The sequence below is a fragment of the Gymnogyps californianus genome, chromosome 5 (genome assembly GCF_018139145.2).
Source record: "Gymnogyps californianus isolate 813 chromosome 5, ASM1813914v2, whole genome shotgun sequence".
In the NCBI taxonomy this organism is placed as follows: Eukaryota; Metazoa; Chordata; class Aves; order Accipitriformes; family Cathartidae; genus Gymnogyps; species Gymnogyps californianus.
The window spans coordinates 65671829-65695440 of NC_059475.1; the positions used below are offsets into that span (position 1 = coordinate 65671829).

The 23612-nt window shown below is 59.2% G+C and overlaps 1 protein-coding gene and 4 pseudogenes across 1 annotated transcript; all 5 read right to left on the minus strand.

The window, feature by feature from the left end:
* Positions 1-2659: 2659 nt before the first annotated feature.
* Positions 2660-4234, minus strand: LOC127017048 (inositol 1,4,5-trisphosphate receptor-interacting protein-like 1; annotated as a pseudogene).
* A 3082-nt stretch (positions 4235-7316) lies between these two features.
* On the minus strand, positions 7317-8890 carry LOC127017049 (inositol 1,4,5-trisphosphate receptor-interacting protein-like 1; annotated as a pseudogene).
* Positions 8891-11978: 3088 nt separating this feature from the next.
* LOC127017050 (inositol 1,4,5-trisphosphate receptor-interacting protein-like 1) lies at positions 11979-13888 on the minus strand (annotated as a pseudogene).
* A 2727-nt stretch (positions 13889-16615) lies between these two features.
* Positions 16616-18167, minus strand: LOC127017329 (inositol 1,4,5-trisphosphate receptor-interacting protein-like 1). The gene is given in 3 exon segments (XM_050898339.1): positions 16616-16926; positions 16929-17252; positions 17255-18167. Coding segments are annotated over 3 exon segments (1524 nt in total). The 5' UTR covers positions 18144-18167.
* Positions 18168-21284: 3117 nt separating this feature from the next.
* LOC127017051 (inositol 1,4,5-trisphosphate receptor-interacting protein-like 1) overlaps positions 21285-23612 on the minus strand; it is a 5671-nt pseudogene continuing 3343 nt past the window's right edge.

Below are 23612 nucleotides of genomic sequence, written 5' to 3' on the forward strand. Positions count from 1 at the left end.
CCCGGCCTTCGGCCCCACCCCAGCTCATGGAGAGCTGACCCCCGTGGGAGGGACCCCACGCTGGAGCAGGGGAAGAATGGGAGGAGTCTCCCCCCCGAGGAGGAAGGAGCGGCAGAAACAACATGGGAGGAACTGACCGCAACCCCCATTCCCGTCCCCCTGCTCCGCTGTGGGGGGAGGAGGTAGAGGAATCGGGAGCAAAGCTGAGCCCAGGAAGAAGGGAGGGGTGGGGGGAAGGCGTGTTTTTAAGATATGTTTCTCTTTCTTATTATCCTACTCTGATTTGATTGGTAACAAAATTAAACTGATTTCTTTTTCCCCAAGTCGAGTCTGTTTTGCCTGTGACCATAATGGGTGAGTGATCCCTCCCTGTCCTTGTCTCGACTCACGAGCCTTTCGTTGTATTTTCTCCTCCCCATCCCAGCGGGGCAGGGAGGAGTGAGCGAGCGGCTGCGTGGTGCTTTGTTGCCGGCTGGGCCTAAACCACGACAGCATGTATAAAGAATTACTCTTGTAGTTCTATACTTTGCATCCTAGCCGCTCTCCTGGGTTGGCACGGGCCAGTTGCAAAAGTTTCCTGACACTTCCATGGTTTGAAGTGGCTGCAGGGACAGCCGGCACTGCCCAACTCCCCCAAGACCTGCCGCCTGCCAGCCAGTCCCTCCCACACGCAGCCCAAGGGTGTCAGGGGCACAGAAACCCCCTCAGGCACCCCACGGCTATCTCGCAAGCCTGATATCTCCTGGCGGTGGAGGGAACCGCGTGCGCTGCTCAGAGGCGTTTGCGAAGCAGTATCTCAAACGCTGTGGCAGGCTTTCAGTGGCCGAACCCTGTCAGCGGGACGAGTTGCACGCCCCAACGCGACTGAGTTCCAGCATGAAGCTTCATGGTGACAGCACAGGCTGCTAGTTCAGGTGGCTCGTTCATCCAAGCCAGCTGTGAAGGCGGCCACTTCTCTAGAAGGCACATTGGCAGTGTAACATGGGCCGTGGTGGCTTCAGCAGACACTCAGGGACTCGCTGCACCTCTCGCTACACCCTGCAGCAGTGCTACTGATAGGAGTTGGCATTTTGCTCTCGCATTGGGGTTGGAGGAGAGGTTATTGGCAGCTCAGAGGCCGGTGCCAGGAGAGACAGACAGCACGAGCTGGCCCCGACTAGGCCTGCTGCAAAAAAAGGCAAGGGTGGGTGTTGTAACAGCACGTCCCTTGGAGAGCCCGGAAAAGCCACGTCCCTTGCGCTGATGGGCACCGGGCACCTGTTGGGCTTCTTTAGCACTCAGACATAGACAGTTCTTTTGACGTGACAATTATCAAAGAGCTTGCAAATCTTTGCCCATATACCGGATTTCCACTGGAGGTGTCCCAAAGACAGGTATGAGTGCACCTCTTCTGCCACACAGCTGTCATCAGGCCACTGCTTCTCATAAACGTGGCATGGACTGCGCAAGTGCATGTCTTGAAGTGGAGACATCTCAAAAGCTTTCTTTAAACTTGCTACACGTGTTAAGTCTCCCTCGTTAAGGTGGTGGGAACCTGAGCTTGCAGGTCACGAGAGGGTATGGTGAATGAGTCTTGTGCTTGTACAGGAGCCAGAGGAGCCGAGCAGCCAGAGCCCCGCTCCGCAGTCGTGGCACTTGTTCCCTGGGCAAAGGGCTCTCCACTCGGACAGCGTGATACCCACCTCACTGAGGTTGCCCAGGGACAATGCTGTCGGGCTCCCAGGGCTTGGTTTGTGTATGGCTCCCAAGGAAGCCACTTCAGGCTCCCTACGGCACACAGGCAAAGTGCACAGCTATGGAGGGTGACAAATTATTCGGATTGCCCCAAGGCAGGGGCACGGACAGGTGGGGGAGCCTTAGTTACAGAATCAGTGAAACCAGAGCCCACTGCATCAGCTCTTCTGCAAAATGCTCCCTGACTCTGCGGCAGCTGAGCAGTCAGCACCCTAAGCCCGCTTTCCCTGATGAAGTGATGCACAGACACACACAGATGCAACGTTTGTTCAAACACGCCATTTATTGGCAAATTTGCACAGGGTAAAGCTCCCGGAGGGAATGGACTCTCTCGAAGAGGCAGGGTCAGCCGCTGTCCAGGTGGTAACGGGGGTCTCTCTTGCAAGCTCCTTGCACTGGCCCCTTCGGCTGCATCGGGTCCCACTCCCCAGAGCGTGCTTTTGCTGTGGAGGAAAGGTGCGGCAGCAATTCCCAGTGCCGATAGAGCAGCGTGTTCTCCGTGTCTAGCACGCTCCGTTCTGCAGCACCAGCTCCATGGGGAGTGTCAAGGATGGCTAGATTCTCCATCGGGGCCCCAGTGAACACACGGAGGCACATCAGCGGTGCCTCTCACTTGCTCCCTGCCCAGCCGGAGCGGCCAGCAAGAATTTCTGGGCCCACGTGAAATCGCCACCATGGCCGTGACAGTGCGAGGGGAAAGGAGGATGAAAGTCATCTTTGTAGCCACCGTAGTCACCAGTGGCTGCTGTGCTGGGGAGACCACTGAGAGGAGAACGCTGCCGCTCTTGGCAGAGGGCTGTTGCGCAGGGCTTTCCCTTTCCTTTCTGTGTCCCGCATTCTCCCCTCTTTTTCCCTGTGGCATGAGGTCATCATCTGCCGTCAGCTGTGAGCCCTGCAAACACAGCTCTGTGCACGAAGACCTCTTTCAGTGTCCGTAGAACAGCAGTCTTGTGAGCCGATCTTGTAGCTCATCAAACTCACGCAGTGCCTTGGCATGGGCGGCCGGATCCTCTGCCAGGCACTGGAAGAGGTTGAGTGGTGCAGCCGCTTGGAAGTCTGGGGGCAAGCTGATCTCCTCAGGCACCCTCTCGTTGCCTAAGAAGAAGTGGTCGAGGCGTTTCTCCTCCAGGCAGCAGCGCAGGTACCGCATGATATCCTGCAGCCGCAGCAGGAAATGCTTCCTGCGCCAGCCTGACAGGGGTATGGTGGTCAGGAGGTGCATCACAACTGTCTTCAAGGTATAGGTGGAAAAGCCTGTGCCCACCAGGCTGCGGGCGCAGAGCTGCAGGCATTTGAGGTGGAAGCTGTCGTGCGGGGCCTGCCTGGCCATGTGGCTGAAGAAATTCGCCTCTGCCACAGCACAGTTCTCTGGCCACATCGTGCTTGGGGTGAAGATGGCCTCTGTAGTCTGGCTGCTCAGGAAGATGTCCGAGTCGCCTTGCTGCACCCCAAAAATCATCTCAATGAAGAGGCTTTTGTTCTCGCATTTGTCAGCTGCAGTACTTGCAGGAGCGGCTTGAGGGCAGCACCTTCATTTGTATGACTGAGGCAAAACCACCCAGGCTCCTCACAAAGTTCTGGAACCAGCGGGCAGTTTTCTGCACATCTAGATAGGAGCCGGTGCAGAGGGTGCCTAGGAGGCTGGGACCCTGATTTCTCCTCAGCTCCTCCTCGGGTGGTGGAGGAAGCACAGCATGCTCTCCTGCCAGCCTCTCGCTCGTGCAGGTGCACACCAGCTCCACACGGACGCAGGAGTCCTTTGCTGGCATCTCCGCGTGGTGCCCAGCTCCAGGTGGAAGGCGTGCCCAGGGGGGGCTTCAAGGGCACAAGCAGGCGGTAGACAGCATCATCCTCACGGGGACTCCAACCTTCGAAGGTGCTGCCCACCCTGATGGCTGTCTGCAGCACTGGGAAGAAAGTATTTGACAAGATATCTTCGGAAGAGACACGAAGTCGCCTGCAGATCACTCCACCACCCGGCTCCTGTAGGCCAGGTTCTGTGCTGGCCACTGGATGCGCTTTGCAAAAATCCTGCCCAGATCCCTCTCATTATCAGGATCTTCTCCTTCACTTTCTTCCTCCTCCTGCTCCTCTTCCTGCTCCTGCTCCTCCTCCTCCTCCTGCTCCCTGTCGCTGCTGGAGCTCTCCTCTTCGCTGCTGCTGTCTGGCTCATGGCTCCTTTTCCTGAGCCACCAGCAGAGCCCGCAGAGCAGGACCAGGACTCCAGCAATCGCCCACAACTGCCACTGCTGCAAGGCAGCAAAGAGCAGGGCTCCCCAGGCCAAGCCGCTCTGCTCCTGGCTCCTCTGCTCCAGCTCCTGAGCATCTGCTCCTGGCTCCTCTGCTCCAGCTCCTGCAGCAGCCAAGTCATCTCCTGGCTCAGCTGCTCCGCACGCTGCTGCATCCGCTCATGCGTGGCCTCATCCAGCTCATCACCGACCATCTGCGGGTGCTGGATGATGGTTTGCACAACCAGGGCGAGGAATTTTGTGGCCGCCATGGCCTGCAGGAGGAGGGAGAGAAGGGGTTCAGTGGGGCTGGGAGGGAGGCAGCTGGCGGCGGGGGAGCAGGGATGGGAGCCGCAGGGAGCTGGGGGCAGGTAGGAGAGGGGGCGAGGCAGCTGGGAGGTAGCAAGGCCTGCGCCCAGCCCCAGCGGCGGCGGCGACACCGTGCCCTGCCCAAGGCGCTCCTGTCAGCGGCTGGGCCCTCGATGCAGGGTGAGAACCCGCTCCCCGGGAGCCCGCGTTTCTGCCCGGCCCTCGTCCAGCCCAGCCTCCCCCAGGCGTGCACACTTACCGCTGGCCCAGGCTGTACTGGGGCAGCGCTGCCTGCTGGTGCCCCTGATAACCGCCCCCATTGTGACTCGTCCCTGTGCTGTCACAGGCGCCAGAGTGCATCACAGGCACGCCCACCGGCCAGCCCCGGCCTTCGGCCCCACCCCAGCTCATGGAGAGCTGACCCCCGTGGGAGGGACCCCACGCTGGAGCAGGGGAAGAGTGGGAGGAGTCCTCCCCCCCGAGGAGGAAGGAGCGGCAGAAACAACATGGGAGGAACTGACCGCAACCCCCATTCCCGTCCCCCTGCTCCGCTGTGGGGGGAGGAGGTAGAGGAATCGGGAGCAAAGCTGAGCCCAGGAAGAAGGGAGGGGTGGGGGGGAAGGTGTGTTTTTAAGATATGTTTCTCTTTCTTATTATCCTACTCTGATTTGATTGGTAACAAAATTAAACTGATTTCTTTTTCCCCAAGTCGAGTCTGTTTTGCCTGTGACCATAATGGGTGAGTGATCCCTCCCTGTCCTTGTCTCGACTCACGAGCCTTTCGTTGTATTTTCTCCTCCCCATCCCAGCGGGGCAGGGAGGAGTGAGCGAGCGGCTGCGTGGTGCTTTGTTGCCGGCTGGGCCTAAACCACGACAGCATGTATAAAGAATTACTCTTGTAGTTCTATACTTTGCATCCTAGCCGCTCTCCTGGGTTGGCACGGGCCAGTTGCAAAAGTTTCCTGACACTTCCATGGTTTGAAGTGGCTGCAGGGACAGCCGGCACTGCCCAACTCCCCCAAGACCTGCCGCCTGCCAGCCAGTCCCTCCCACACGCAGCCCAAGGGTGTCAGGGGCACAGAAACCCCCTCAGGCACCCCACGGCTATCTCGCAAGCCTGATATCTCCTGGCGGTGGAGGGAACCGTGTGCGCTGCTCAGAGGCGTTTGCGAAGCAGTATCTCAAACGCTGTGGCAGGCTTTCAGTGGCCGAACCCTGTCAGCGGGACGAGTTGCACGCCCCAACGCGACTGAGTTCCAGCATGAAGCTTCATGGTGACAGCACAGGCTGCTAGTTCAGGTGGCTCGTTCATCCAAGCCAGCTGTGAAGGCGGCCACTTCTCTAGAAGGCACATTGGCAGTGTAACATGGGCCGTGGTGGCTTCAGCAGACACTCAGGGACTCGCTGCACCTCTCGCTACACCCTGCAGCAGTGCTACTGATAGGAGTTGGCATTTTGCTCTCGCATTGGGGTTGGAGGAGAGGTTATTGGCAGCTCAGAGGCCGGTGCCAGGAGAGACAGACAGCACGAGCTGGCCCCGACTAGGCCTGCTGCAAAAAAAGGCAAGGGTGGGTGTTGTAACAGCACGTCCCTTGGAGAGCCCGGAAAAGCCACGTCCCTTGCGCTGATGGGCACCGGGCACCTGTTGGGCTTCTTTAGCACTCAGACATAGACAGTTCTTTTGACGTGACAATTATCGAAGAGCTTGCAAATCTTTGCCCGTATACCGGATTTCCACTGGAGGTGTCCCAAAGACAGGTATGAGTGCACCTCTTCTGCCACACAGCTGTCATCAGGCCACTGCTTCTCATAAACGTGGCATGGACTGCACAAGTGCATGCCTTGAAGTGGAGACATCTCATAAGCTTTCTTTAAACTTGCTACACGTGTTAAGTCTCCCTCGTTAAGGTGGTGGGAACCTGAGCTTGCAGGTCACGAGAGGGTATGGTGAATGAGTCTTGTGCTTGTACAGGAGCCAGAGGAGCCGAGCAGCCAGAGCCCCGCTCCGCAGTCGTGGCACTTGTTCCCTGGGCAAAGGGCTCTCCACTCGGACAGCGTGATACCCACCTCACTGAGGTTGCCCAGGGACAATGCTGTCGGGCTCCCAGGGCTTGGTTTGTGTATGGCTCCCAAGGAAGCCACTTCAGGCTCCCTACGGCACACAGGCAAAGTGCACAGCTACGGAGGGTGACAAATTATTCGGATTGCCCCAAGGCAGGGGCACGGACAGGTGGGGGAGCCTTAGTTACAGAATCAGTGAAACCAGAGCCCACTGCATCAGCTCTTCTGCAAAATGCTCCCTGACTCTGCGGCAGCTGAGCAGTCAGCACCCTAAGCCCGCTTTCCCTGATGAAGTGATGCACAGACACACACAGATGCAACGTTTGTTCAAACACGCCATTTATTGGCAAATTTGCACAGGGTAAAGCTCCCGGAGGGAATGGACTCTCTCGAAGAGGCAGGGTCAGCCGCTGTCCAGGTGGTAACGGGGGTCTCTGTCGCAAGCCTCCTTGCACTGGCCCCTTCGGCTGCATCGGGTCCCACTCCCCAGAGCGTGCTTTTGCTGTGGAGGAAAGGTGCGGCAGCAATTCCCACTGCCGATAGAGCAGCGTGTTCTCCGTGTCCAGCGTGCTCCGTTCTGCAGCACCAGCTCCATGGGGAGTGTCAAGGATGGCTAGAATCTCCATCGGGGCCCCAGTGAACACACGGAGGCACATCAGCGGTGCCTCTCACTTGCTCCCTGCCCAGCCAGAGCGGCCAGCAAGAATTTCTGGGCCCACGTGAAATCGCCACCATGGCCGTGACAGTGCGAGGGGAAAGGAGGATGAAAGTCATCTTTGTAGCCACCGTAGTCACCAGTGGCTGCTGTGCTGGGGAGACCACTGAGAGGAGAACGCTGCCGCTCTTGGCAGAGGGCTGTTGCGCAGGGCTTTCCCTTTCCTTTCTGTGTCCCGCATTCTCCCCTCTTTTTCCCTGTGGTATGAGGTCATCATCTGCCGTCAGCTGTGAGCCCTGCAAACACAGCTCTGTGCACGAAGACCTCTTTCAGTGTCCGTAGAACAGCAGTCTTGTGAGCCGATCTTGTAGCTCATCAAACTCACGCAGTGCTTGGCATGGGCGGCCGGATCCTGCGCCAGGCACTGGAAGAGGTTGAGTGGTGCAGCCGTTGGAAGTCTGGGGGCAAGCTGATCTCCTCAGGCACCCTCTCGTTGCCTAAGAAGAAGTGGTCGAGGCGTTTCTCCTCCAGGCAGCAGCGCAGGTACCGCATGATATCCTGCAGCCGCAGCAGGAAATGCTTCCTGCGCCAGCCTGACAGGGGTATGGTGGTCAGGAGGTGCATCACAACTGTCTTCAAGGTATAGGTGGAAAAGCCTGTGCCCACCAGGCTGCGGGCGCAGAGCTGCAGGCATTTGAGGTGGAAGCTGTCGTGCGGGGCCTGCCTGGCCATGTGGCTGAAGAAGTTCGCCTCTGCCACAGCACAGTTCTCTGGCCACATCGTGCTTGGGGTGAAGATGGCCTCTGTAGTCTGGCTGCTCAGGAAGATGTCCGAGTCGCCTTGCTGCACCCCAAATATCATCTCAATGAAGAGGGTTCTCCTGGAGGCATTTGTCAGCTGCAGCTTGCAGGAGCGGCTTGAGGGCAGCACCTTCATTTGTAGCGCCGTGACTGAGGCACACCACCCAGGCTAACTCACAAAGTTCTGGAACCAGCGGGCAGTTTTCTGCACATCTAGATAGGAGCCGGTGCAGAGGGTGCCTAGGAGGCTGGGACCCTGATTTCTCCTCAGCTCCTCCTCGGGTGGTGGAGGAAGCACAGCATGCTCTCCTGCCAGCCTCTCGCTCATGCAGGTGCACACCAGCTCCACACGGACGCAGGAGTCCTTTGCCGGCATCTCCCCGTGGTGCCCAGCTCCAGGTGGAAGGCGTGCCCACGGGGGGCTTCAAGGGCACAAGCAGGCGGTAGACAGCATCATCCTCACGGGGACTCCAACCTTCGAAGGTGCTGCCCACCCTGATGGCTGTCTGCAGCACTGGGAAGAAAGTATTTGACAAGACATCTTCGGAAGAACGAGGATGGTCCCGCAGATCCTCCACCACCCGGCTCCTGTAGGCCAGGTTCTGTGCTGGCCACTGGATGCGCTTTGCAAAAATCCTGCCCAGGTCCCTCTCATTATCAGGATCTTCTCCTTCACTTTCTTCTCCTCCTGCTCCTCTTCCTGCTCCTGCTCCTCTCCTCCTCCAGCTCCCTGTCGCTGCTGGAGCTCTCCTCTTCGCTGCTGCTGTCTGGCTCATGGCTCCTTTTCCTGAGCCACCAGCAGAGCCCGCAGAGCAGGACCAGGACTCCAGCAATCGCCCACAACTGCCACTGCTGCAAGGCAGCAAAGAGCAGGGCTCCCCAGGCCAAGCCGCTCTGCTCCTGGCTCCTCTGCTCCAGCTCCTGGAGCTCTGCTCCTGGCTCCTCTGCTCCAGCTCCTGCAGCAGCCGAGTCATCTCCTGGCTCAGCTGCTCCGCACGCTGCTGCATCCGCTCGTGCGTGGCCTCATCCAGCTCATCACCGACCATCTGCGGGTGCTGGATGATGGTTTGCGCAACCAGGGCGAGGAATTTTGTGGCCGCCATGGCCTGCAGAGGAGGGAGAGAAGGGGTTCAGTGGGGCTGGGAGGGAGGCAGCTGGCGGCGGGGGAGCGGGGATGGGAGCCGCAGGGAGCTGGGGGCAGGTAGGAGAGGGGGCGAGGCAGCTGGGAGGTAGCAAGGCCTGCGCCCAGCCCCAGCGGCGGCGGCGACACCGTGCCCTGCCCAAGGCGCTCCTGTCAGCGGCTGGGCCCTCGATGCAGGGTGAGAACCCGCTCCCCGGGAGCCCGCGTTTCTGCCTCGGCCCTCGTCCAGCCCAGCCTCCCCCAGGCGTGCACACTTACCGCTGGCCCAGGCTGTACTGGGGCAGCGCTGCCTGCTGGTGCCCCTGATAACCGCCCCCATTGTGACTCGTCCCCTGTGCTGTCACAGGCGCCAGAGTGCATCACAGGCACGCCCACCGGCCAGCCCCGGCCTTCGGCCCCACCCCAGCTCATGGAGAGCTGACCCCCGTGGGAGGGACCCCACGCTGGAGCAGGGGAAGAGTGGGAGGAGTCCTCCCCCCGAGGAGGAAGGAGCGGCAGAAACAACATGGGAGGAACTGACCGCAACCCCCATTCCCGTCCCCCTGCTCCGCTGTGGGGGGAGGAGGTAGAGGAATCGGGAGCAAAGCTGAGCCCAGGAAGAAGGGAGGGGTGGGGGGGAAGGTGTGTTTTTAAGATATGTTTCTCTTTCTTATTATCCTACTCTGATTTGATTGGTAACAAAATTAAACTGATTTCTTTTTCCCCAAGTCGAGTCTGTTTTGCCTGTGACCATAATGGGTGAGTGATCCCTCCCTGTCCTTGTCTCGACTCACGAGCCTTTCGTTGTATTTTCTCCTCCCCATCCCAGCGGGGCAGGGAGGAGTGAGCGAGCGGCTGCGTGGTGCTTTGTTGCCGGCTGGGCCTAAACCACGACAGCATGTATAAAGAATTACTCTTGTAGTTCTATACTTTGCATCCTAGCCGCTCTCCTGGGTTGGCACGGGCCAGTTGCAAAAGTTTCCTGACACTTCCATGGTTTGAAGTGGCTGCAGGGACAGCCGGCACTGCCCAACTCCCCCAAGACCTGCCGCCTGCCAGCCAGTCCCTCCCACACGCAGCCCAAGGGTGTCAGGGGCACAGAAACCCCCTCAGGCACCCCACGGCTATCTCGCAAGCCTGATATCTCCTGGCGGTGGAGGGAACCGTGTGCGCTGCTCAGAGGCGTTTGCGAAGCAGTATCTCAAACGCTGTGGCAGGCTTTCAGTGGCCGAACCCTGTCAGCGGGACGAGTTGCACGCCCCAACGCGACTGAGTTCCAGCATGAAGCTTCATGGTGACAGCACAGGCTGCTAGTTCAGGTGGCTCGTTCATCCAAGCCAGCTGTGAAGGCGGCCACTTCTCTAGAAGGCACATTGGCAGTGTAACATGGGCCGTGGTGGCTTCAGCAGACACTCAGGGACTCGCTGCACCTCTCGCTACACCCTGCAGCAGTGCTACTGATAGGAGTTGGCATTTTGCTCTCGCATTGGGGTTGGAGGAGAGGTTATTGGCAGCTCAGAGGCCGGTGCCAGGAGAGACAGACAGCACGAGCTGGCCCCGACTAGGCCTGCTGCAAAAAAAGGCAAGGGTGGGTGTTGTAACAGCACGTCCCTTGGAGAGCCCGGAAAAGCCACGTCCCTTGCGCTGATGGGCACCGGGCACCTGTTGGGCTTCTTTAGCACTCAGACATAGACAGTTCTTTTGACGTGACAATTATCGAAGAGCTTGCAAATCTTTGCCCATATACCGGATTTCCACTGGAGGTGTCCCAAAGACAGGTATGAGTGCACCTCTTCTGCCACACAGCTGTCATCAGGCCACTGCTTCTCATAAACGTGGCATGGACTGCACAAGTGCATGCCTTGAAGTGGAGACATCTCAAAAGCTTTCTTTAAACTTGCTACACGTGTTAAGTCTCCCTCGTTAAGGTGGTGGGAACCTGAGCTTGCAGGTCACGAGAGGGTATGGTGAATGAGTCTTGTGCTCGTACAGGAGCCAGAGGAGCCAGAGCAGCCAGAGCCCCGCTCCGCAGTCGTGGCACTTGTTCCCTGGGCAAAGGGCTCTCCACTCGGACAGCGTGATACCCACCTCACTGAGGTTGCCCAGGGACAATGCTGTCGGGCTCCCAGGGCTTGGTTTGTGTATGGCTCCCAAGCAAGCCACTTCAGGCTCCCTACGGCACACAGGCAAAGTGCACAGCTACGGAGGGTGACAAATTATTCGGATTGCCCCAAGGCAGGGGCACGGACAGGTGGGGGAGCCTTAGTTACAGAATCAGTGAAACCAGAGCCCACTGCATCAGCTCTTCTGCAAAATGCTCCCTGACTCTGCGGCAGCTGAGCAGTCAGCACCCTAAGCCCGCTTTCCCTGATGAAGTGATGCACAGACACACACAGATGCAACGTTTGTTCAAACACGCCATTTATTGGCAAATTTGCACAGGGTAAAGCTCCCGGAGGGAATGGACTCTCTCGAAGAGGCAGGGTCAGCCACTGTCCAGGTGGTAACGGGGGTCTCTGTCACAAGCCTCCTTGCACTGGCCCCTTCGGCTGCATCGGGTCCCACTCCCCAGAGCGTGCTTTTGCTGTGGAGGAAAGGCGCGGCAGCAATTCCCACTGCCGATAGAGCAGCGTGTTCTCCGTGTCCAGCGTGCTCCGTTCTGCAGCACCAGCTCCATGGGGAGTGTCTAGGATGGCTAGATTCTCCATCGGGGCCCCAGTGAACACACGGAGGCACATCAGCGGTGCCTCTCACTTGCTCCCTGCCCAGCCGGAGCGGCCAGCAAGAATTTCTGGGCCCACGTGAAATCGCCACCATGGCCGTGACAGTGCGAGGGGAAAGGAGGATGAAAGTCATCTTTGTAGCCACCGTAGTCACCAGTGGCTGCTGCGCTGGGGAGACACTGTCGAGAGGAGAACGCTGCCGCTCTTGGCAGAGGGCTGTTGCGCAGGGCTTTCCCTTTCCTTTCTGTGTCCCGCATTCTCCCCTCTTTTTCCCTGTGGTATGAGGTCGTCATCATCTGCCGTCAGCTGTGAGCCCTGCAAACACAGCTCTGTGCACGAAGACCTCTTTCAGTGTCCGTAGAACAGCAGTCTTGTGAGCCGATCTCGTAGCTCCAAACTCACGCAGTGCTTCGGCATGGGCGGCCGGATCCTGCGCCAGGCACTGGAAGAGGTTGAGTGGTGCGAGCGTTCGGAAGTCTGGGGGCAAGCTGATCTCCTCAGGCACCCTCTCGTTGCCTAAGAAGAAGTGGTCGAGGCGTTTCTCCTCCAGGCAGCAGCGCAGGTACCGCATGATATCCTGCAGCCGCAGCAATAAATGCTTCCTGCGCCAGCCTGACAGGGGTATGGTGGTCAGGAGGTGCATCACAACTGTCTTCAAGGTATAGGTGGAAAAGCCTGTGCCCACCAGGCTGCGGGCGCAGAGCTGCAGGCATTTGAGGTGGAAGCTGTCGTGCGGGGCCTGCCTGGCCATGTGCGTGAAGAAATTCGCCTCTGCCACAGCGCAGTTCTCTGGCCACATCGTGCTTGGGGTGAAGATGGCCTCTGTAGTCTGGCTGCTCACAAAGATGTCCGAGTTGCCTTGCTGCACCCCAAAAATCATCTCAATGAAGAGGCTTTTGTGCGCATTTGTCAGCTGGTTTGCATGAGCGGCTGGAGGGCAGCACCTTAGACAGCATTTCGTAGACTGAGGCAAAACCACCCAGGCTGCTCTCACAAAGTTCTGGAACCAGCGGGCAGTTTTCTGCACATCTAGATAGGAGCTGGTGCAGAGAGTGCGTAGGAGGCTGGGGTCCTGATTTCTCCTCAGCTCCTCCTCGGGATGGTGGAGGAAGCACAGCATCTCTCCTGCCAGCCTCTCGCTCATGCAGGTGCACACCAGCTCCACACGGAACGCAGGAGTCCTTTGCCGGCATCTCCCCTGCAGTGCCCAGCTCCAGGTGGAAGGCGTGCCCACGGGGGGCTTCAAGGGCACAAGCAGGCGGTAGACAGATCATCCTCACGGGGACTCCAACCTTCGAAGGTGCTGCCCACCCTGATGGCTGTCTGTGCAGTGGGAAGAACATATTTGACAAGAGCTCTTGGAAGACAGGAGGAAGTTGCCCAGCAACTCCTTCACCACCCGGCACTCTGTAGGCCAGGTTCTGTGCTGGCCACTGTATGCGCTTCAAAAAACCTGCCCAGGTCCCTCATTATCATCTTCACTTTCTTCTTCTCTCTTCCTGCTCCTGCTCCTCCTCCTCCTGCTCCCTGTCGCTGCTGGAGCTCTCCTCTTCGCTGCTGCTGTCTGGCTCATGGCTCCTTTTCCTGAGCCACCAGCAGAGCCCGCAGAGCAGGACCAGGACTCCAGCAATCGCCCACAACTGCCACTGCTGCAAGGCAGCAAAGAGCAGGGCTCCCCAGGCCAAGCCGCTCTGCTCCTGGCTCCTCTGCTCCAGCTCCTGGAGCATCTGCTCCTGGCTCCTCTGCTCCAGCTCCTGCAGCAGCCGAGTCATCTCCTGGCTCAGCTGCTCCGCACGCTGCTGCATCCGCTCGTGCGTGGCCTCATCCAGCTCATCACCGACCATCTGCGGGTGCTGGATGATGGTTTGCGCAACCAGGGCGAGGAATTTTGTGGCCGCCATGGCCTGCAGAGGAGGGAGAGAAGGGGTTCAGTGGGGCTGGGAGGGAGGCAGCTGGCGGCGGGGGAGCAGGGATGGGAGCCGCAGGGAGCTGGGGGCAGGTAGGAGAGGGGGCGAGGCAGCTGGGAGGTAGCAAGGCCTGCGCCCAGCCCCAGCGGCGGCGGCGACACCGTGCCCTGCCCAAGGCGCTCCTGTCAGCGGCTGGGCCCTCGATGCAGGGTGAGAACCCGCTCCCCGGGAGCCCGCGTTTCTGCCTCGGCCCTCGTCCAGCCCAGCCTCCCCCAGGCGTGCACACTCACCGCTGGCCCAGGCTGTACTGGGGCAGCGCTGCCTGCTGGTGCCCCTGATAACCGCCCCCATTGTGACTCGTCCCTTGTGCTGTCACAGGCGCCAGAGTGCATCACAGGCACGCCCACCGGCCAGCCCCGGCCTTCGGCCCCACCCCAGCTCATGGAGAGCTGACCCCCGTGGGAGGGACCCCACGCTGGAGCAGGGGAAGAGTGGGAGGAGTCCTCCCCCCCGAGGAGGAAGGAGCGGCAGAAACAACATGGGAGGAACTGACCGCAACCCCCATTCCCGTCCCCCTGCTCCGCTGTGGGGGGAGGAGGTAGAGGAATCGGGAGCAAAGCTGAGCCCAGGAAGAAGGGAGGGGTGGGGGGGAAGGTGTGTTTTTAAGATATGTTTCTCTTTCTTATTATCCTACTCTGATTTGATTGGTAACAAAATTAAACTGATTTCTTTTTCCCCAAGTCGAGTCTGTTTTGCCTGTGACCATAATGGGTGAGTGATCCCTCCCTGTCCTTGTCTCGACTCACGAGCCTTTCGTTGTATTTTCTCCTCCCCATCCCAGCGGGGCAGGGAGGAGTGAGCGAGCGGCTGCGTGGTGCTTTGTTGCCGGCTGGGCCTAAACCACGACAGCATGTATAAAGAATTACTCTTGTAGTTCTATACTTTGCATCCTAGCCGCTCTCCTGGGTTGGCACGGGCCAGTTGCAAAAGTTTCCTGACACTTCCATGGTTTGAAGTGGCTGCAGGGACAGCCGGCACTGCCCAACTCCCCCAAGACCTGCCGCCTGCCAGCCAGTCCCTCCCACACGCAGCCCAAGGGTGTCAGGGGCACAGAAACCCCCTCAGGCACCCCACGGCTATCTCGCAAGCCTGATATCTCCTGGCGGTGGAGGGAACCGTGTGCGCTGCTCAGAGGCGTTTGCGAAGCAGTATCTCAAACGCTGTGGCAGGCTTTCAGTGGCCGAACCCTGTCAGCGGGACGAGTTGCACGCCCCAACGCGACTGAGTTCCAGCATGAAGCTTCATGGTGACAGCACAGGCTGCTAGTTCAGGTGGCTCGTTCATCCAAGCCAGCTGTGAAGGCGGCCACTTCTCTAGAAGGCACATTGGCAGTGTAACATGGGCCGTGGTGGCTTCAGCAGACACTCAGGGACTCGCTGCACCTCTCGCTACACCCTGCAGCAGTGCTACTGATAGGAGTTGGCATTTTGCTCTCGCATTGGGGTTGGAGGAGAGGTTATTGGCAGCTCAGAGGCCGGTGCCAGGAGAGACAGACAGCACGAGCTGGCCCCGACTAGGCCTGCTGCAAAAAAAGGCAAGGGTGGGTGTTGTAACAGCACGTCCCTTGGAGAGCCCGGAAAAGCCACGTCCCTTGCGCTGATGGGCACCGGGCACCTGTTGGGCTTCTTTAGCACTCAGACATAGACAGTTCTTTTGACGTGACAATTATCGAAGAGCTTGCAAATCTTTGCCCATATACCGGATTTCCACTGGAGGTGTCCCAAAGACAGGTATGAGTGCACCTCTTCTGCCACACAGCTGTCATCAGGCCACTGCTTCTCATAAACGTGGCATGGACTGCACAAGTGCATGCCTTGAAGTGGAGACATCTCAAAAGCTTTCTTTAAACTTGCTACACGTGTTAAGTCTCCCTCGTTAAGGTGGTGGGAACCTGAGCTTGCAGGTCACGAGAGGGTATGGTGAATGAGTCTTGTGCTCGTACAGGAGCCAGAGGAGCCAGAGCAGCCAGAGCCCCGCTCCGCAGTCGTGGCACTTGTTCCCTGGGCAAAGGGCTCTCCACTCGGACAGCGTGATACCCACCTCACTGAGGTTGCCCAGGGACAATGCTGTCGGGCTCCCAGGGCTTGGTTTGTGTATGGCTCCCAAGCAAGCCACTTCAGGCTCCCTACGGCACACAGGCAAAGTGCACAGCTACGGAGGGTGACAAATTATTCGGATTGCCCCAAGGCAGGGGCACGGACAGGTGGGGGAGCCTTAGTTACAGAATCAGTGAAACCAGAGCCCACTGCATCAGCTCTTCTGCAAAATGCTCCCTGACTCTGCGGCAGCTGAGCAGTCAGCACCCTAAGCCCGCTTTCCCTGATGAAGTGATGCACAGACACACACAGATGCAACGTTTGTTCAAACACGCCATTTATTGGCAAATTTGCACAGGGTAAAGCTCCCGGAGGGAATGGACTCTCTCGAAGAGGCAGGGTCAGCCACTGTCCAGGTGGTAACGGGGGTCTCTGTCACAAGCCTCCTTGCACTGGCCCCTTCGGCTGCATCGGGTCCCACTCCCCAGAGCGTGCTTTTGCTGTGGAGGAAAGGTGCGGCAGCAATTCCCACTGCCGATAGAGCAGCGTGTTCTCCGTGTCCAGCGTGCTCCGTTCTGCAGCACCAGCTCCATGGGGAGTGTCAAGGATGGCTAGATTCTCCATCGGGGCCCCAGTGAACACACGGAGGCACATCAGCGGTGCCTCTCACTTGCTCCCTGCCCAGCCGGAGCGGCCAGCAAGAATTTCTGGGCCCACGTGAAATCGCCACCACGGCCGTGACAGTGCGAGGGGAAAGGAGGATGAAAGTCATCTTTGTAGCCACCGTAGTCACCAGTGGCTGCTGTGCTGGGGAGACCACTGAGAGGAGAACGCTGCCGCTCTTGGCAGAGGGCTGTTGCGCAGGGCTTTCCCTTTCCTTTCTGTGTCCCGCATTCTCCCCTCTTTTTCCCTGTGGTATGAGGTCATCATCTGCCGTCAGCTGTGAGCCCTGCAAACACAGCTCTGTGCACGAAGACCTCTTTCAGTGTCCGTAGAACAGCAGTCTTGTGAGCCGATCTTGTAGCTCATCAAACTCACGCAGTGCCTTGGCATGGGCAGCTGGATCCTGCGCCAGGCACTGGAAGAGGTTGAGTGGTGCAGCCGTTTGGAAGGCTGGGGGCAAGATTATCTCCTCAGGCACGTTCTCATTGCCAAAGAAGAAGTGGTCGAGGCGTTTCTCCTCCAGGCAGCAGCGCAGGTACCGCATGATATCCTCCAGCCGCAGCAGGAAATGCTTCCTGCGCCAGCCTGACAGGGGTATGGTGGTCAGGAGGTGCATCACAACTGTCTTCAGGTATAGGTGGAAAAGCTTGTGCCCACCAGGCTGCGGGCGCAGAGCTGCAGGCATTTGAGGTGGAAGCTGTCGTGCGGGGCCTGCCTGGCCATGTGCGTGAAGAACTTCAGCTCTGCCACAGCACAGTTCTCTGGCCACATCGTGCTTGGGGTGAAGATGGTCTCTGTAGTCTGGCTGCTCAGGAAGATGTCCGAGTCGCCTTGCTGCACCCCAAACATCATCTCAATGAAGAGGGTTCTCCTGGAGGCATTTGTCAGCTGCAGCTTGCAGGAGCGGCTTGAGGGCAGCACCTTCATTTCGTAGCGCCGTGACTGAGGCACACCACCCAGGCTAACCTCACAAAGTTCTGGAACCAGCAGGCCGTTTTCTGCACATCTAGATAGGAGCCGGTGCAGAGGGTGCCTAGGAGGCTGGGACCCTGATTTCTCCTCAGCTCCTCCTCGGGTTGGTGGAGGAAGCACAGCATCTCTCCTGCCAGCCTCTCGCTCATGCAGGTGCACAGCAGCTCCACACGGATGCAGGAGTCCTTTGCCGGCATCTCCCCCGTGGTGCCCAGCTCCAGGTGGAAGGCGTGCCCACGAGGGGGCTTCAAGGGCACAAGCAGGCGGTAGACAGCATCATCCTCACGGGGACTCCAACCTTCAAAGGTGCTGCCCACCCTGATGGCTGTCTGCAGCACCGGGAAGACATCATTTGACAAGACCTCATGGAAGACACGGAGGAGGTCACCCACCACCTCCTCCACCACCCGGCTCCTGTAGGCCAGGTTCTGTGCTGGCCACTGGATGCGCTTTGCAAAAATCCTGCCCAGGTCCCTCTCATTATCAGGATCTTCTCCTTCACTTTCTTCCTCCTCCTGCTCCTCTTCCTGCTCCTGCTCCTCTTCCTCCTCCTGCTCCCTGTCGCTGCTGGAGCTCTCCTCTTCGCTGCTGCTGTCTGGCTCATGGCTCCTTTTCCTGAGCCACCAGCAGAGCCCGCAGAGCAGGACCAGGACTCCAGCAATCGCCCACAACTGCCACTGCTGCAAGGCAGCAAAGAGCAGGGCTCCCCAGGCCAAGCCGCTCTGCTCCTGGCTCCTCTGCTCCAGCTCCTGGAGCATCTGCTCCTGGCTCCTCTGCTCCAGCTCCTGCAGCAGCCGAGTCATCTCCTGGCTCAGCTGCTCCGCACGCTGCTGCATCCGCTCGTGCGTGGCCTCATCCAGCTCATCACCGACCATCTGCGGGTGCTGGATGATGGTTTGCACAACCAGGGCGAGGAATTTTGTGGCCGCCATGGCCTGCAGAGGAGGGAGAGAAGGGGTTCAGTGGGGCTGGGAGGGAGGCAGCTGGCGGCAGGGGGAGCAGGGATGGGAGCCGCAGGGAGCTGGGGGCAGGTAGGAGAGGGGGCGAGGCAGCTGGGAGGTAGCAAGGCCTGCGCCCAGCCCCAGCGGCGGCGGCGACACCGTGCCCTGCCCAAGGCGCTCCTGTCAGCGGCTGGGCCCTCGATGCAGGGTGAGAACCCGCTCCCCGGGAGCCCGCGTTTCTGCCCCGGCCCTCGTCCAGCCCAGCCTCCCCTAGGCGTGCACACTTACCGCTGGCCCAGGCTGTACTGGGGCAGCGCTGCCTGCTGGTGCCCCTGATAACCGCCCCCATTGTGACTCGTCCCCTGTGCTGTCACAGGCGCCAGAGTGCATCACAGGCACGCCCACCGGCCAGCCCCGGCCTTCGGCCCCACCCCAGCTCATGGAGGGCTGACCCCCGTGGGAGGGACCCCACGCTGGAGCAGGGGAAGAGTGGGAGGAGTCCTCCCCCCCGAGGAGGAAGGAGCGGCAGAAACAACATGGGAGGAACTGACCGCAACCCCCATTCCCGTCCCCCTGCTCCGCTGTGGGGGGAGGAGGTAGAGGAATCGGGAGCAAAGCTGAGCCCAGGAAGAAGGGAGGGGTGGGGGGGAAGGTGTGTTTTTAAGATATGTTTCTCTTTCTTATTATCCTACTCTGATTTGATTGGTAACAAAATTAAACTGATTTCTTTTTCCCCAAGTCGAGTCTGTTTTGCCTGTGACCATAATGGGTGAGTGATCCCTCCCTGTCCTTGTCTCGACTCACGAGCCTTTCGTTGTATTTTCTCCTCCCCATCCCAGCGGGGCAGGGAGGAGTGAGCGAGCGGCTGCGTGGTGCTTTGTTGCCGGCTGGGCCTAAACCACGACAGCATGTATAAAGAATTACTCTTGTAGTTCTATACTTTGCATCCTAGCCGCTCTCCTGGGTTGGCACGGGCCAGTTGCAAAAGTTTCCTGACACTTCCATGGTTTGAAGTGGCTGCAGGGACAGCCGGCACTGCCCAACTCCCCCAAGACCTGCCGCCTGCCAGCCAGTCCCTCCCACACGCAGCCCAAGGGTGTCAGGGGCACAGAAACCCCCTCAGGCACCCCACGGCTATCTCGCAAGCCTGATATCTCCTGGCGGTGGAGGGAACCGTGTGCGCTGCTCAGAGGCGTTTGCGAAGCAGTATCTCAAACGCTGTGGCAGGCTTTCAGTGGCCGAACCCTGTCAGCGGGACGAGTTGCACGCCCCAACGCGACTGAGTTCCAGCATGAAGCTTCATGGTGACAGCACAGGCTGCTAGTTCAGGTGGCTCGTTCATCCAAGCCAGCTGTGAAGGCGGCCACTTCTCTAGAAGGCACATTGGCAGTGTAACATGGGCCGTGATGGCTTCAGCAGACACTCAGGGACTCGCTGCACCTCTCGCTACACCCTGCAGCAGTGCTACTGATAGGAGTTGGCATTTTGCTCTCGCATTGGGGTTGGAGGAGAGGTTATTGGCAGCTCAGAGGCCGGTGCCAGGAGAGACAGACAGCACGAGCTGGCCCCGACTAGGCCTGCTGCAAAAAAAGGCAAGGGTGGGTGTTGTAACAGCACGTCCCTTGGAGAGCCCGGAAAAGCCACGTCCCTTGCGCTGATGGGCACCGGGCACCTGTTGGGCTTCTTTAGCACTCAGACATAGACAGTTCTTTTGACGTGACAATTATCGAAGAGCTTGCAAATCTTTGCCCATATACCGGATTTCCACTGGAGGTGTCCCAAAGACAGGTATGAGTGCACCTCTTCTGCCACACAGCTGTCATCAGGCCACTGCTTCTCATAAACGTGGCATGGACTGCACAAGTGCATGCCTTGAAGTGGAGACATCTCAAAAGCTTTCTTTAAACTTGCTACACGTGTTAAGTCTCCCTCGTTAAGGTGGTGGGAACCTGAGCTTGCAGGTCACGAGAGGGTATGGTGAATGAGTCTTGTGCTCGTACAGGAGCCAGAGGAGCCGAGCAGCCAGAGCCCCGCTCCGCAGTCGTGGCACTTGTTCCCTGGGCAAAGGGCTCTCCACTCGGACAGCGTGATACCCACCTCACTGAGGTTGCCCAGGGACAATGCTGTCGGGCTCCCAGGGCTTGGTTTGTGTATGGCTCCCAAGGAAGCCACTTCAGGCTCCCTACGGCACACAGGCAAAGTGCACAGCTACGGAGGGTGACAAATTATTCGGATTGCCCCAAGGCAGGGGCACGGACAGGTGGGGGAGCCTTAGTTACAGAATCAGTGAAACCAGAGCCCACTGCATCAGCTCTTCTGCAAAATGCTCCCTGACTCTGCGGCAGCTGAGCAGTCAGCACCCTAAGCCCGCTTTCCCTGATGAAGTGATGCACAGACACACACAGATGCAACGTTTGTTCAAACACGCCATTTATTGGCAAATTTGCACAGGGTAAAGCTCCCGGAGGGAATGGACTCTCTCGAAGAGGCAGGGTCAGCCGCTGTCCAGGTGGTAACGGGGGTCTCTGTCACAAGCCTCCTTGCACTGGCCCCTTCGGCTGCATCGGGTCCCACTCCCCAGAGCGTGCTTTTGCTGTGGAGGAAAGGTGCGGCAGCAATTCCCACTGCCGATAGAGCAGCGTGTTCTCCGTGTCCAGCGTGCTCCGTTCTGCAGCACCAGCTCCATGGGGAGTGTCAAGGATGGCTAGATTCTCCATCGGGGCCCCAGTGAACACACGGAGGCACATCAGCGGTGCCTCTCACTTGCTCCCTGCCCAGCCGGAGCGGCCAGCAAGAATTTCTGGGCCCACGTGAAATCGCCACCATGGCCGTGACAGTGCGAGGGGAAAGGAGGATGAAAGTCATCTTTGTAGCCACCGTAGTCACCAGTGGCTGCTGTGCTGGGGAGACCACTGAGAGGAGAACGCTGCCGCTCTTGGCAGAGGGCTGTTGCGCAGGGCTTTCCCTTTCCTTTCTGTGTCCCGCATTCTCCCCTCTTTTTCCCTGTGGTATGAGGTCATCATCTGCCGTCAGCTGTGAGCCCTGCAAACACAGCTCTGTGCACGAAGACCTCTTTCAGTGTCCGTAGAACAGCAGTCTTGTGAGCCGATCTTGTAGCTCATCAAACTCACGCAGTGCCTTGGCATGGGCAGCTGGATCCTGCGCCAGGCACTGGAAGAGGTTGAGTGGTGCAGCCGTTTGGAAGGCTGGGGGCAAGATTATCTCCTCGGGCACGTTCTCATTGCCAAAGAAGAAGTGGTCGAGGCGTTTCTCCTCCAGGCAGCAGCGCAGGTACCGCATGATATCCTCCAGCCGCAGCAGGAAATGCTTCCTGCGCCAGCCTGACAGGGGTATGGTGGTCAGGAGGTGCATCACAACTGTCTTCAGGGTATAGGTGGAAAAGCTTGTGCCCACCAGGCTGCGGGCGCAGAGCTGCAGGCATTTGAGGTGGAAGCTGTCGTGCGGGGCCTGCCTGGCCATGTGCGTGAAGAACTTCAGCTCTGCCACAGCACAGTTCTCTGGCCACATCGTGCTTGGGGTGAAGATGGTCTCTGTAGTCTGGCTGCTCAGGAAGATGTCCGAGTCGCCTTGCTGCACCCCAAACATCATCTCAATGAAGAGGGTTCTCCTGGAGGCATTTGTCAGCTGCAGCTTGCAGGAGCGGCTTGAGGGCAGCACCTTCATTTCGTAGCGCCGTGACTGAGGCACACCACCCAGGCTAACCTCACAAAGTTCTGGAACCAGCAGGCCGTTTTCTGCACATCTAGATAGGAGCCGGTGCAGAGGGTGCCTAGGAGGCTGGGACCCTGATTTCTCCTCAGCTCCTCCTCGGGTTGGTGGAGGAAGCACAGCATCTCTCCTGCCAGCCTCTCGCTCATGCAGGTGCACAGCAGCTCCACACGGATGCAGGAGTCCTTGCCGGCATCTCCCCCGTGGTGCCCAGCTCCAGGTGGAAGGCGTGCCCACGAGGGGGCTTCAAGGGCACAAGCAGGCGGTAGACAGCATCATCCTCACGGGGACTCCAACCTTCAAAGGTGCTGCCCACCCTGATGGCTGTCTGCAGCACGGGAAGACATCATTTGACAAGACCTCATGGAAGACACGGAGGAGGTCACCCACCACCTCCTCCACCACCCGGCACTCTGTAGGCCAGGTTCTGTGCTGGCCACTGGATGCGCTTGCAAAAATCCTGCCCAGGTCCTCTCATTATCAGGATCTTCTCCTTCACTTTCTTCTCCTGCTCCTCTTCCTCCTGCTCCTCTTCCTCCTGCTCCCTGTCGCTGCTGGAGCTCTCCTCTTCGCTGCTGCTGTCTGGCTCATGGCTCCTTTTCCTGAGCCACCAGCAGAGCCCGCAGAGCAGGACCAGGACTCCAGCAATCGCCCACAACTGCCACTGCTGCAAGGCAGCAAAGAGCAGGGCTCCCCAGGCCAAGCCGCTCTGCTCCTGGCTCCTCTGCTCCAGCTCCTGGAGCATCTGCTCCTGGCTCCTCTGCTCCAGCTCCTGCAGCAGCCGAGTCATCTCCTGGCTCAGCTGCTCCGCACGCTGCTGCATCCGCTCGTGCGTGGCCTCATCCAGCTCATCACCGACCATCTGCGGGTGCTGGATGATGGTTTGCGCAACCAGGGCGAGGAATTTTGTGGCCGCCATGGCCTGCAGAGGAGGGAGAGAAGGGGTTCAGTGGGGCTGGGAGGGAGGCAGCTGGCGGCAGGGGGAGCAGGGATGGGAGCCGCAGGGAGCTGGGGGCAGGTAGGAGAGGGGGCGAGGCAGCTGGGAGGTAGCAAGGCCTGCGCCCAGCCCCAGCGGCGGCGGCGACACCGTGCCCTGCCCAAGGCGCTCCTGTCAGCGGCTGGGCCCTCGATGCAGGGTGAGAACCCGCTCCCCGGGAGCCCGCATTTCTGCCTCGGCCCTCGTCCAGCCCAGCCTCCCCAGGCGTGCACACTCACCGCTGGCCCAGGCTGTACTGGGGCAGCGCTGCCTGCTGGTGCCCCTGATAACCGCCCCCATTGTGACTCGTCCCTGTGCTGTCACAGGCGCCAGAGTGCATCACAGGCACGCCCACCGGCCAGCCCCGGCCTTCGGCCCCACCCCAGCTCATGGAGAGCTGACCCCCGTGGGAGGGACCCCACGCTGGAGCAGGGGAAGAGTGGGAGGAGTCCTCCCCCCCGAGGAGGAAGGAGCGGCAGAAACAACATGGGAGGAACTGACCGCAACCCCCATTCCCGTCCCCCTGCTCCGCTGTGGGGGGAGGAGGTAGAGGAATCGGGAGCAAAGCTGAGCCCAGGAAGAAGGGAGGGGTGGGGGGGAAGGTGTGTTTTTAAGATATGTTTCTCTTTCTTATTATCCTACTCTGATTTGATTGGTAACAAAATTAAACTGATTTCTTTTTCCCCAAGTCGAGTCTG